The 14,018-nt window shown below is 41.6% G+C and overlaps 1 protein-coding gene across 1 annotated transcript in view; it reads left to right on the forward strand.

The window, feature by feature from the left end:
• DCBLD1 (discoidin, CUB and LCCL domain containing 1) overlaps positions 1-14,018 on the forward strand; it is a 48,496-nt gene that overhangs the window by 8,582 nt on the left and 25,896 nt on the right. Inside the window, exon 2 of the mRNA XM_057413213.1 lies at positions 7,381-7,593. Within this exon, the coding sequence (XP_057269196.1) occupies positions 7,381-7,593 (213 nt within the window). The remainder of the gene's footprint in view (positions 1-7,380; positions 7,594-14,018) is intronic.

Below are 14,018 nucleotides of genomic sequence, written 5' to 3' on the forward strand. Positions count from 1 at the left end.
ACTCTGGTACTGTCTGTCTTTCACAGATTGTGATGGAACCAGATAGTGATCCTGAAAAGCAAAGCCAAACCTAGTTTGCTACTATTTGTGTATTTAATAGAAGCAAAGCAAAAAAACTGTATGATGCTATTTACATTTTTGTGTAAACCTTGTCCCTTACGTGTTGTAGGATCTTGTTCTTTACAGAATGCAGCAACTTCTTAATCCTGTGTTCTCATAAATAATTCATGAAAAAGGGACTACCAGGCTGTAGCTGCCAGTTCTCTTCTTTTGGCAACTGTGATTTCTACGGGAATCTGAATTGTCTTGTCACTGAGGTCTCATGCATAAATGTAGCCAGATAGTGTTAGGTTGCATCCTGACACAAGTCCCTGAGATGTATATACAGCTGATATGGTTGTTTTTCAGAAAGTTATTTGATTAAGCAGCAAAATTAATTGAGTCTTTACTGATACAGTGAAACTGTAAGAGTTTCAGTGTGTCGTTTCCGGCTTTTTTTTTGACATTTTAGCAGCTAAATAAATGAAATCTCAGATCTTACCAGGCTTTTGTCTTTGCAAACTTCTGCAAAGGTGAGAGGCTTCTGGGGTAGGACAGGCTGCCCAGGTTGGTTGTGGCAATCCTGCAAAGTCACTGCCATGTAGGTCATGTGCCTGCAATTGCTAAAAAAAACCTCTTCAACTTTAAAACCCCCGAGTTTGGATGTAAGCTGCTCTGCTAGATAAGACACTTCGAATGGTTGTCAGGGGCTTTTTTCTGTACTTGATGATGGTGATCAAAGTGGTTACCAAAATAACTTCTTGCATGTTTGAAGTGAGGCATCACTTGAGGTTGGCTGCAGGGGACACCCTGAGAAAAGCAGGCACCCAGCTACAGCCTAACCGGCAGGGGGGTGGGAATCTGTGGTCTGTGGCGCCACTGCGGGACCAATTGAAGATCATTTGCTGCCTTCTCTTTCCTAATTTCAGAGGGACATTGCAGTAAATAATGTCTGTGAAGAGGAGAGAAAAACACACTGTGGTTTGTTTGACCTCCTTCTCCTTTTGCACCCCTTTGAAGTTGGTCAGTAAATAATTTGAGCAATGAAATCAGCACTCCACAATGTTCCTTTGTTTCTTCTGCTGCTTTACCTTCCTTTCCTGCTCTCGGCCCTCCTCCCAGCCACTGCTTGATTAGCTTGGGCAGCAACATGAGTGTCCTGAGGAACTGCTGCAGAACAGGGATTAGAATGTTTCCTGGGAACCTAATGGAGTCAAGCAAATGAAAATGTAATTCAAAGAAAAACTTTGCACACTGTTTATTTTTCCTGCAAAGTGGGAAACTTCCTCCCTGGAGAAAATACTAATACTAATTTAAAAGCCATGAAAGGCTGCGGTCAGTTTTTTTCAGATGGTGATAGACTTGCCTTCATTTTCAGTGGTTTCTTTCAGTATTTGAAGATAGTTTCTGCTGTATTCACAGAACATCGTGACCAATGTATGGCTGGAGTGCTGGGGGAGGGAAAGAAAAAAAAGGGCTGCTGTGGATTTATTTACTTCAGCAGATGTATATAAATCTGGCTGCTCAGCTGGTGTAAATGGCATCTGCCCTGAAACCGGTGGCTTCTGAAATCTCCAGATGCGTGGCCACCTCCACCCCTGCTGTCCCTCATGACACCTGCAGGTCTGGGCCCCAGTGCCACTCAAGAGAATGACTGGGAGTACTCACCTGCTCAGTGATGCCTCGGGCCTGTGATGTTGCCCTTTGGTTTTGTTACCTGCTTGAGCCCAATGCCAGGAGAAGCACAGAGCTCTGACATCTTCATGAACTGTTCTCTGGAGAAGTGACAGGTTTAGGTCATGGTTGTATGGTGGTCTCTCTCTTACATTATAATGGCACAGTAAAGAGCTGATGCTCTTGACCCAGGTTTGGCAGTGGAGAGATTAGAGATGAAACACTTAACTCTGGATTTTACTCCATCACCTCAGAAAACGGTGAAGGTACAAACCTATTTGTGCTTGCAGCGTGCATGATTCTGTTAGTGATGGACATTAGAGTAGCTGTATGAAAACCTGATGTTGTCAGACCACACAAGCCAATTTGGATGGCATCTGGCAAAATATCTTGGTTTTTTTCCCCTGGTCTTTTCTCCTATCCTACATGAGCAGGGAGGGCACAGGTATGACGGGAAAGGGTTGATTTCTTTCTTAGATACTTAACTTTTCTTATGCATAACTCAAATCTTCTTTCAAACACAGGCCCAGAATTCCTTCCTGACTCAGTTAGTACTGTATCTTTTAATAAGCTGGAGTTACTACTTCAGGGAGAGCAATGTGGAAGACAAGACTAATCTCATTTCTCCTCATGGGGCTTCTCATCAGAGCTCGCAAAGCCCTACCCTTTACTCAGTGGCATTCTGTTCACTTTGGCTGTATCTATTTGCAGCTGTGACTCTCCAGAAAACACTGATTTCTGTCTGAACCTGAAATTTAGGTATGCAAACTTAGTTTTCTGCTCTCTCCTCTCAAGAGAAGGAGAAGTGGGAAGGAAGGATAGGCCAGTAGCCCCCTGCAGGCTCTGCTCCCTAGCCTCCATGCAGGGTAAGGGGAGCACACCTTGTCTGGAGAACCAGCATGAAGGTGGGCATGCAAAGGGATGTCAGACTGGGAGAGGAGACAAGAGAGGGAAATAAGGTTGCTTTGAGTGTCTTTGTCCTGGTGGGAAGAGATCGGCAGCCAAGGGGCAGCAGGAGTCTGTAGGCAAAGAGGCTGAGAGAGGAATGGTGGGTGCCCAACAGGGTAGAAGAGGGCAGGGAGCTGCTGGCTGTGTGTGTGAGCGCGCCTAGGCGTAACACGTATTTAGCACTGGAGTGAGTCCAAGTCAGTTATTAATTGCTTCGTGAGGGTAAACCAGAAGGATGAAAAAGGCAGCTGTTTGCTGCCAGGATACTGTAGCACTGCTTCTGAAAGTGCACTTTGATACCATGCTGTGTAACCATTTTGTAGTTGGCGGCATAAATACGTTTGGTGAAAGGTGCAGCCCATGGAAACTTTTTATAGCAGCTATGGGAAAATCTGTAGCCTGTTCCCTAACTTGGGAGCAATGTGCTGAGTGCTTGGATAAAGGCACTGCACTTACCCATTTGTGCGTGTGAGAAGGAGGTGGAAAGGCCTAGGGAGCAGTGGAGTGAGAGGCCAGGGCTCGGATTGTGCACTGGGCTTGGGAAACAATGGGAGGAGACAGCATAGCCAGGTGATTTTGGGTGGCAGGAGGGGTACCTGAAGGAGCCAGGTCTATCACTGCTGCTTCTGGGACCACCACTGTTTTCCTGAAGCTACAGTATCTGTCAGGGGCAATGTGCAGGGCAGCTCATAGTGTGGGGTTGAGCTTGTTTTGGGGCATCAATTTCACCACCTACATCCTTGATGGGCAGGTTAGATCCCTTCTGCCCATGAGCCAGCAGCTATGGCCAGACCCAGCTCAGATGTAGCTGCTCAGAGGTACTCCTTCACCTTGTCCTTCATGTATCCACAGTGCATGTGTCTGAGGATGGGAAACGGTACTACCTGCCAGCCACCTGTTACCTCCTCCTGCTCTCTCCATAGGGACATGCACTGGTGTCTTCTAGGCAGGTCCCAGGTTTGGTTTTGCATGCATGCACTGTGTGAGTACGGGCAAGGTGCAAGCAGTGTGCCTGCTGCAACGGCAGGAAGCGTCGGTCATGGTTCTCTTTTCTTGGGGAGTTATTTCCATTGTCTGCCATAGGAGACTATTTTTATCTGTGGTAAACAGCCTTAATTCCAGCGCTGTGTGATCTTTGGTGCAACCTGCGCATAAGCCAAAAGGCAGGAGCCCACAGTCCAGAAACTGCGATCTTGATTCAAATGCCCATGGGAATCCATTTTACAAAGCATGTCTGATGTGCTTTTAGTAACTCCTGGTGCTGAGGAGAGGTTTTATTAAACCTAAGCATGTTTAGACTTTCTGGCTGCTGAATACCTTGTGCTCAAATATTTTGCTTTGCTCTGGTCCAGTGAGAAGTGATGAAACCTGGATGTCTGAGTAAAGGCTGCCAGCTTCTTGCCAAATGGGGTGATAAAAGCAGTTCTGAGAAGTAACGTTAAGTGAAAATGTAGTGTTAGCAAGGAATCTTGTGTCAAAACGACTGGTGAATACAGGTATTTCCAGCCAGAAGAGCAGTGCCTGTAGAAAAGAGTGTGACATAGGTATTTAAACCATGGTTTTCATAAGGACAATCCATTGTGGTTTAAACTCAATGCATTTGAGGTTTGGGCAGTACATTTGTACTGAAAATCAAAATTTCATGTGGAAAATAATGATAAGAGCAAAACTAATGGTCATACTGTTCACATTTTTCATTTGAAGATGTGAACAGAGATGCATTTTTAATTCCTTACATTTGGCCTCCATGTCTGAGCTCTTGGTTATACAGTGGGGTTAAATTTGTAACTTTTTTTGTTGATTTAGTCATTAAATCTTTAATCATTCAAATAATTAATTTTTTAATGTGAGGTTGATGAGGCACTGGCACAGGTTGCTCAGAGAAGCTGTCTGCCCTATCCCTGGCAGTGTTCAAGGCCAGGCTGGATGGGGTTTTGAGCAACCTGGTCTAGTGTGAGGTGTCCCTGCCCGTGGCAGGGGGGTTGGAGCTGGATGATCTTTAAAGGTCCTTTCCAACCCAAATCATTCTATGACTCTATGAAACCTTTCTTTGAATGAATTATCAGATCATGTGTTTTATTCTGTCTTTCCTCTACACCTTCAGACTCCTTCCCTAGGGTGCACTTTCCAGCAAATTTCACATTGTCTCACTTTTTGGACATTTTTTCAGTTCTTGTGGTGAACAGTCTTTTGTCACGACCATTTCCTTTGAGGCAGTCAGGCAGACAGGACAAGAGGCAGCAAGGGATGTTGCAGGTGTAGGATGATGCTGTGCTTCCCTGTCATCATCTGGAGTGTTTGAATGACCACATTCCACTAGTGAAAAGTCGAAAAATAGGATTTGTGCTTTCTTCTCTCAAAAGATGTTCTTGTGTTAATAGGTTCCAACACTGAGGCAAGGGCAGGGTTTTAGAAAAGGAGTTTCCCCGGGAACATGACCTCATGTAAACTTGAGAGAGGAGGATGGCAGGCTGGGGTCTCTGGGTCACAGTTTTGCCAGTTTACTTTCTGCAGAAGTATAATGCTCTGTGACCTGAACAGTTGTCAGGGTCCTTCCATGATAGCGATGTCTTTTTTTGAGGAGTGTTTTGAACCACAAAGGATGCTTGGGTTTGTACTGAGGTGACAGAGGCCAGAGCACAGCCCAGCAAGATGAAGACTGTGAACACTAAACTTTTCATTTTAAAGAGTTCATCCCCATGACATTTGGTTGTGGTTGTGTAACTTTTCCCTTTGTTTTACCTTTCCTTTTCCAATAAGGATAAATTGCAAACTAAGCTCCAGTTACTTTATTTTCATCAGCCCAGCTAAAGTAAATACTTACAGTTAGAAACATGCAGTTTAAATTAAAGGTCATGAGCATGTTTTTTTCACTGCATGGTAGATGGCTACACAGGCAGCAGGGTTGTCCTGTGTCATGCTGGAAGCAATGTGGTTTTATACTGCCTGGGCCTCTGTGACCCCTCCTGGATTCAGAAGGTTGATAGCTCATATACTGTATTGCTCCTTATATTCTTACTCCTGCTGCAGAAAGTTTCTATTAAAAGATGATTTGCTTAGGAGGCCAGTTTGCTTTTCATCTTGAGTATTTTTCCTATGCATTCTGAAATCAATACATTGGATAAAAGGCTTGAACAACAGATGTTTTTTAAAGCATGTGAACAAGGAGATCTGAAAAAATGTATTTAATATGGTTTATGGTGATATGATTTTGGATCTATGTCTCCTGTTCACCTCTATTCCAAGCATGAACCTGCAACAAAATTAAATAGCAGGCAACAAAGCTAGTAATAATGCTTAAGCTTCAAAAAAATGCTGTTGTTTGTGAAAAAGCGTTTGAGTTGGATGAAATGGCAGTGTAATTATCTAGTAGCAAGTCAGAGTTTGATAGCTTGGAGCTTATCTTTGCACAGCATGCCGCTTTCCCCCCAACCACCAGTGTGGCACATTTCTTTATCAACACTTCATTTCTAGTTGTTCATTTTTAAATAATCTTATCAAACCTTAATTTTGTTTCATAGTGATTGTGAAAGGAAATTCAGATAGTAATTAAAATGCACCAACTAAAACAGTTTAACCAAAATACCCCCCAAAGTAAAATTTTGGGTAGTTAAAGTGAACATTGTGAATTCCCAGCTCTGCAGGATTCTTAATTTTATTAACACTTCCAGGACCAGGTTCAGTTTTGCGCTGATAAGGGATAACAGTAGACAAGACTCCTATGTAAAGAGTGCCTGTGCCCTAACTGAGTGAAAACAGGATTGCTGGTTATATGTGCATGCACATGGCACTAGTTCCACTGTTATAATAGTTTCCATTATTTGGAAGATACAGCAAAATGAAATAATTCAATTTTTAATATATACATTATAAGTTACTAGCACACTTTTAAATAGTTCAATAAAAATTGCTTCCTTTAGTAGTCAAGGTCTCTTACCTGATACCTGCTTCCTTTGCCTCCTTGAATGCTTCCTGTTTTCTGTGTCAGTCCCCACATCCCCCCACGTATTTCCATACACCTTTTCCTGTTGTCATACGTTCTGCTGCAGCTGCTCCTCAGGTGCCTCTCCAGCAAGGGAAGACTCCTACGCAGTGCTCCCAAAACACACTTTGCAGGCACCTCTCCTCACCTCTTGAGGAAGGAGGCAGCAGCACTTACATCTCCAGGTATACTACCATGGAGTAACCTATGCGCTATTAACGATACACATCCCACATTTGAAGCTCCTCTTGTGTCTTTGCTTTGTCCCCTGCACTTTTTCTGTTGCGCCAGTGGCACAAGAAATATAACAGGAAAGCAAGATGAGTCAGGTCTGTGATAGTACGTAGTTAAGTCGTGTTTGTGTTTTCATGTATGATTCAGTTACCCTCTCTCTGATGGCTCTTTCTATGGAAATAAAATGCGGAATGAGAATTGGGATAAATCTGTTTAAGGCAGAATCCTATCTATTACATGTGGAAGCGCATCATCAGTGTTTCAGTAGCGTTTGGCTGTAAAACAGAAAGCCAGAGAGACTGTGTTTATATGGGACTGTCAAATGCATCTTAGTTTATGAATGTTTCCAACCCTCCTTTCTACTGCTTTACAAGAGAAATATGACCGTGTTTATTTTAGTGGAAGCACACATGAGACACCATTATGTGACCAGTATTTTCTTACACATTTTTTTATTGAGGAATAAGTTTTGTTTCTCTTCCTTGTTTCATACCCTGCTGCAGGGGATGGATGTGGGCACATGGTGATGTATCAAGACAGCGGGACCCTGGCATCCAAGAACTATCCTGGGACGTACCCAAACTACACTCTTTGTGAAAAGAAAATCCAAGTGCCTCCAGGAAAACGCCTGATCTTAAAAATTGGAGACCTGGATATTGAATCACAGAAATGTGAATCCAGCTACCTTACCATCCAGAGCTCTTCAACATTGCATGGTATGTAAAAGATAAGATAGCGGTCGATACATGAACTGTTAGATGTGTGATTAAAAGCTAGCTCAGCAAAATGCAAGAACTGTCAGCCTTTGTCCTTTCCTCCTCCTTTTCATATTCAAGTGTGTTCTCAGTATGGGAGATCATTGCCCCTCACACCTGATGTTGTTCTGCAGAGGCTGGGGGTGCTGCCATGCTGCACTGCTGAGATGCCAGAGGGGCTTGTGCCCAGCTGTGGCATATCCACCTGAGAGCTCTGCTCTCAGGCCTGCAGAGCTGTACTATCACAGCTTTGGTGCAGTAAATACATGGATCTGTATCAGCCCTGTTCCCTTCTTGGGTAGGAGAAGAGGTAGCTCATGAACTAGGCAAAGACAAGATGAGAAGCTGGAGTCCATGATCCTGCATGTCTCTATTTCCTAGTTCACGGCTCAGAGGGGAGATAACCTTTATTATTGCTAGCTATTAGTTACTGATAACCTTTGCTGATGTACAGGCTTTAATACTTGCAGATATTAAATGCCCACAGCTGGTCTGCAGTCCTGTAAGAGATTTGCACAGGAAGGTAAGTCAGTAATCTGCTATAGCTGTACACTTAAAACAATCATAATGACAACAGGATCTTACCCAGGGAGAACCCGGGGCCTTCCTCAAAGCGGTTTTCCCAGACAGTTGTTGCTGAAACTTTTGATCTGCTCTTTCTGGAAGAGTCAAACCGATTTTCAAGTCAGTGTGCCCTTTTTCAGAAGTCCAATTAAAATTCAGGGCTGCAAGGAGTTCCACAGGCAGGAATAAACTCATGAATCCACAGCTCATAAAATTTTGCCTTCTGGGAATGAGTGATAGCCCTTCAGCCAGCTGAGGCTGAATGTGCTGTATGTGACTTATAAAACAGAATGGATTCAATGGGAAAAGACAGTGAAGAGATGAACTACACAGAGCCTCTGCAGGTTTTCCAGCTCACCCAACTCATTGCTTAGCTCAGAAAAGTGAGTGGTTTCCCTAAGATGAGGACTCATAAGATGTCTTAGTAGTATGGAGGAATGATTACCTTTCATTCATGAGCATGATAGTCCTATTACTCATCCTGTAAGATAAGATCAAGTGAGGTATTAAAACCTTGCTCCCAAACCAAGGTAAAGGTAATTATTGTTCTCACGGGGGAGGTATTACATTTTGAAAGAGCTTCACTAAGAGTGGGCAGTGACATGTTGATATCTAAGCCTTGCACAGAGCTTGATTTGAGGAATAAGGAGCATCTCTGTTAGTGTGTGCTGTGATTTTTTTTTGGTGTTGTTTACTTCATTCTTTACTGTGAGGTTGGTGAGACACTGGCACAGGTTGCCCAGAGAGGTGGTAGATGCCCCATCCTTGGCAGTGTTCAAGGCCAGGCTGGATGGGGTTTTGAGCAGCCTGGTCTAATGAAAGGTGTCCCTGCCCATGGCAGGGGAGTTGGAACTGGATGATCTTTAAGGTCCCTTCCAACACAAACCATTCATTCTATGATTCATTTCAGAACTGTAAGTAGTGAGTTGTGTTCACCTAAAGTAGTCTGTCAGTACTTGGCAGTAAGAAATAGTTTAGTATTGCATTATCATGTCTTTGAACAGTTTTTATTGATGCTATCTTGACATTTCTGATCAAAGGCTAAACAAGGATAAATAAATATATTGTTTTCTGAAGTGAAAAATTAAGCTTACATGTTGATTGAAATTCTGGCTCCTTACACATCAGCCTGAAGACATCTTCACATAGTTCAGTCCTGTAGTTACTCAGCCTGAAAGCACAGAATACCTGTGTATTATGCAATCAAATCCATGTAATGAATTTCTTTAAAGTATTCCCACACCCATTTTCAGACCTGATTGGCAATGTCTGATGCATGCGGATTATAATTTGCATTCTCAGTAACGAACTGCACAATTAGCAGATTTTGCTCATATCTGATTAAACAAGTTTTATGGCTTAGGCAGACATACCATCTGCAATGGTTTTTGTGGTCTGCAGCTCACTGTAGACTTTCCCACTAGAATACCTCCAGAATCTCTTCAGGTAAACCCATCCAAGACAACGTGGAAATAGTGCGATATCACTTATGTTTTAAAAGACACAGAGAAACTCTGATCTCATATATGAATTTCAGTTGTTTCAACAGTTTTGCTATAGCTCTGGGTTTTACTATGCATTTATGTAAGGGAAAGAAGATGCGTAAGTAAGCACTGCTAAGTTTATTCAGACTGTTTAGTGTCCTTTTATATAGCTGCTTCTGAGCCCAGATCTCCCCTTCAAAACCTTTCCATGTACAAGCAGGTCAACCTCTTCCCTTTGGGCAGGAATATACTCACCTTTGCCATTAAAATTCTTTCATAGGATGGTGGAGAGTTGAAAAGATTTTGCAGGCCTTGAAAATATATGAGCAATTAAAACCTTGCATCTTTGCATGTTTTCTGCATTTGACCTGGATTTAAAAAGGAAACCTAAAAAAAGCTAAGTATGAAAGCTGGCAGTGTGAATGTTACTCTTGTTTCAAATTAGCCAACCAGCCTTTGCTCTTTATTTAACACGTCTGCAATTATAAGACAATAGGGGTCCAAAGGGAAATATGTTTTAAATACCATGCCAATCTCTTCACTTCTATAGAAGACAACAGGGTGAATGTCAGTACACTTACAAATATCTGCTGAGGAGTGTATCTGAAGATTAGAAGATTGGTCAGAAGCAAAACACTAGATTATGCGTGTAAATATAATATTAGTGTAAACAAGTTTTCAGATGACAAAATATTGTTTTCCTTTCAGATTTCTCATGTTTCACATGTTGTCTTTACATTTAACTTTGATTCATTTATCATTATAACCTTCTACTGGGATTCATGCAGTACAGCATGAGTAACTCAATTTGTGGTTGGTGTATTATGTTCCATGAAGTAAGGGAAAGCTGTTGTATACAAATGAACGGATTAATTGATTTATGTTAACCATAACATTGATTTCTTCACTTTTGTAGGTCAGTGATTACAGATTAGACCACTTGCATGAAAGTTTTATTAAAATTCAGGGCATTCATCAAATTTTGTAGGCTGAGTATTACAAACATAATTCCATCCTAGCAAAGCATGTAGCATTGCTCTGTATGCAGATCTACTGAAGCCTCCCTACTCAACTGGGACACAAATGTGACGCTACAGTTCTCACCTTTGATAGTTCTCAGCTTTGATGGACCCGTGAAGGCAGCCATTGCATTTAGATTTCTCGAACATTGTAATCAAAAGATGGTCATTAGCTAATCTTTATGAAGCTCTGAAACTGGAGACTTAAAGTGGCTGAACACTTTATCTCTGTGTTATTACTCTGCAGACTGTTTTCCTTAGTGTTCACTGAAGAAATGAAACTGTAGCAAGCCTTTTCTTTCAAACTGTATCCAAACAGATGTGAAAATATTAATCACAAGTCAGCAAAGGTAGTCTAGCATCAGTTTTGGTGAAACTGAGTCACCTTTGTCTGACAATCCTTTAAATATTAGCACAGCTTGGCACATGGTGTCTCTAAGAGAAATAAATAGATGATCATGTTCTATTTCAAAGGTATAGCTTTGCACTCGATGAAAATACAGGATTGTTTATCCCACTAAAGTAGTCTAGAATGTAAATTTAATATGAAGCATGATCTCATGCTGTAGACAAGGTGCAACCTTTACTGAAATGCGTTTCTTCTCAAGTTAATTGCATTATCTGAGCATATTAAAAATAACTGAGCTCTGAATAAGAGCTTCTGATTTTTTAATTAGTTAAAGGGATATGTGAAAACAAGATTAACCATGTTGGCCCTGTAGTTCTCAAGAACAAAACTTGCACTACTTGTGAGGTGTAATATAAATGTTGTAAAAGTTTGACAGGAACTGCTTTTAGTCAGCTTCTTTTCATGTTTTTATCAGATTTCTGTACATCTTTTGACCTTTTTTTTTCCTTGATTCCCACCCCCCCTCCGGTTTCCCCAACTAATGGCTTAGTATTTTTTCCCTTAATTTTGTGAGATGATCATCAGTCTTGACTGAAGAGGGATTAAAGGAAGAGATAAGTGCCTACTTACTTCTCCATTCACTTGCAGTCAGTAGGAGGTTGATGTGTTCCTCTGGGGTGGATGTCAGATCTGCTGAGTGACTAGTAATAATTTGGAGAGTTGTGCAGTTAACTTGTTCTTGCATAATTTACAGCTGGTAACTAGCGTGAAATAGACAAATTGCTGAAAATGCTCTCTCCTCCCCGCACCCAGTTGCTAAGGGTTGCTATAGCTAAGGGTGTTATTGAGCACTTACTGATGTGTGATGGCTACAGAGAGAATGTGTGTGTGTGCACACGTGTGTGTGCGGGAGAACCAAGTGCTTTCGGATGCCTCCTACCTGTCATTATGACTTGAGGGGATTCATCAAACCAGTCTTCCCTTATTATGTGTTGTTATAAATGTCTTGCTTGAATAAAGGGTGTGTCCAGATTTCTTTTTCGCCCTCAAAGGAAACTTGCTATTACAGTATTGTTTCTGGTATTTCAGGAAATCCAGGGAAATGCCCAGACATGTCCTCACTGAGGATCAAGTTGAGTGGTTTCCCAAGTCAAAACTCTTCTAACAGTTGGGTTTCGCCTGAGTGGTGGCAGTATCCTGAGGTTTCAGCTTTGCAAAGATTTATGCAACAAAAGATGTCTGCATTTGTTTTATCAAATGCATTCTTTTTTCCCTCTTAGCTGCATAAAGTGTATTGTGTATTTTTCTGTGGTTTTTGTTGAACAGCTGCAGTTCTTTACTCATGATTCCTAACTGTGCTGCTTTGGGTTTGGCTAAAACCACAGCCATGTTAGTAGTGGAGGATCTCACCTGAGGTCAAGCAGACAGACCTACAGCCTGTGCAGATGGCCTAGACTCTCTTTTTTTTAAATTGTAATTACATCTCCAGCCTGTCTTTTCTTGGATGCCTTTTTCTTTCCTTTTTCACAGTCTTTGGTAACCCTTTGGAAACTCTTATTGAATGTTATATTTGTTTTTCCTAAAATGAGAAATACTTATCCCTCAGCCTGAGGTCAGACTGTGTTGCACAGTTATACACTGAATAACCAGGCTGCCTCACCCTGACCACTCTGTCAACTCATATCTACTGAGTATTAAACATCACCTTATGTCCTGCAAAAAAGGACATAGAGCAGCACTTTTCGTCTTCTGGCACATCCTTGCAGGTAGATGCTGGTTATCCCTTGTGCATGTTGGGTTGGAGCATATGTGTATATTTCTCCTCTCTGGGGAGAAAAAGAGTTACTGCTTATGAAAATGAAACATTTATGTGAATGTGGGATGGAGATGAATTTCAAGAATGCAGATGTTTTCATACAACGGATCATTGCAGATTTTGTGAGCTCTTTGTGAAAGACTTGCACTCTGAAGTGGAGCAAGCATAATCCAAGTTCATCATGTCCCCTGACCTTCCCCAGCTACTGAGGTACTTCCAAATTGCTTTAGCTGAACAAAAAAAAAACCCTGCTAAATATAAGGATCAAAATTTAAAACATTTACCCCCCCAAAAAAAGCATTAGGAAAGGGTAATCCTGGAGAGGCCAATCTGTGGGATCATTGCTACACATTGCTCACCAGCCATGGCTTACCCTGAAAGTAAAGGCAGAAAAATTGGAGAAGATTCTCTGTTGAACAGAAGACATAATAACTTGATATCTAAACCAAGTTTCTCAAAGATCTCTGGAAATGTCAAACTGCAGATTTCAAGTGGTGTTGAGGAATCTGAAAGCAGAATGGGCATAGTGAACCAGACATGCAACAGCTAAAGCGGAAAATAATTGCTTTTAAAAGGAAGCAAAAGTCGTACAGAAGAGGTAGAAAGGATTAAGAACTACAGAAACCAACAGCATGTAGGCATGCCAGCTGGTGTGAGAGAAGAGAGTCTTCTAGGCACAGCACTTCTCAAGGGAAGTAGAAAAAATAGAGGAACGTAGTTCAACAAAGCAATCTCAGGAAATATGACAGAGCCTGGTTGACAGTAGAAGTAAACTAGACCTCATAAAACCAGACAATACTGTAAAGATCATCAGATTTGCAAACCAACACTATTATGAAAAAGACAAAAGCAGTAGACTATTGCTAATGTTTAAAAAATAAACAACACGTAAAATAGTCTCTTAAGTCTCCAGAGGAGCCAGCCAAAGGATATCTGTGAGGCAATTTACTGTGTATCTTGCAGGATGTTAATACTGCTTGGAGACAGCGATTCCAAAATAAAGTATTTAATTTAAGCCACCTAAACCATACCAAAAGATCAGAAGTTCTGGATGAAAGGCATTCAATGTTACTTTAATTATAGAGAATATTAAATTAGATACATTCGAAATCCTTAGGTCCCTAATAGCAATCCTGCAGAATGAAATAAATAAA

The sequence above is a fragment of the Pezoporus wallicus genome, unplaced genomic scaffold (assembly GCF_028554395.1).
Source record: "Pezoporus wallicus isolate ANWC-B61680 ecotype Strahan unplaced genomic scaffold, APGP_CSIRO_Pwel_v1 contig_7505, whole genome shotgun sequence".
Taxonomy (NCBI): Eukaryota; Metazoa; Chordata; class Aves; order Psittaciformes; family Psittacidae; genus Pezoporus; species Pezoporus wallicus.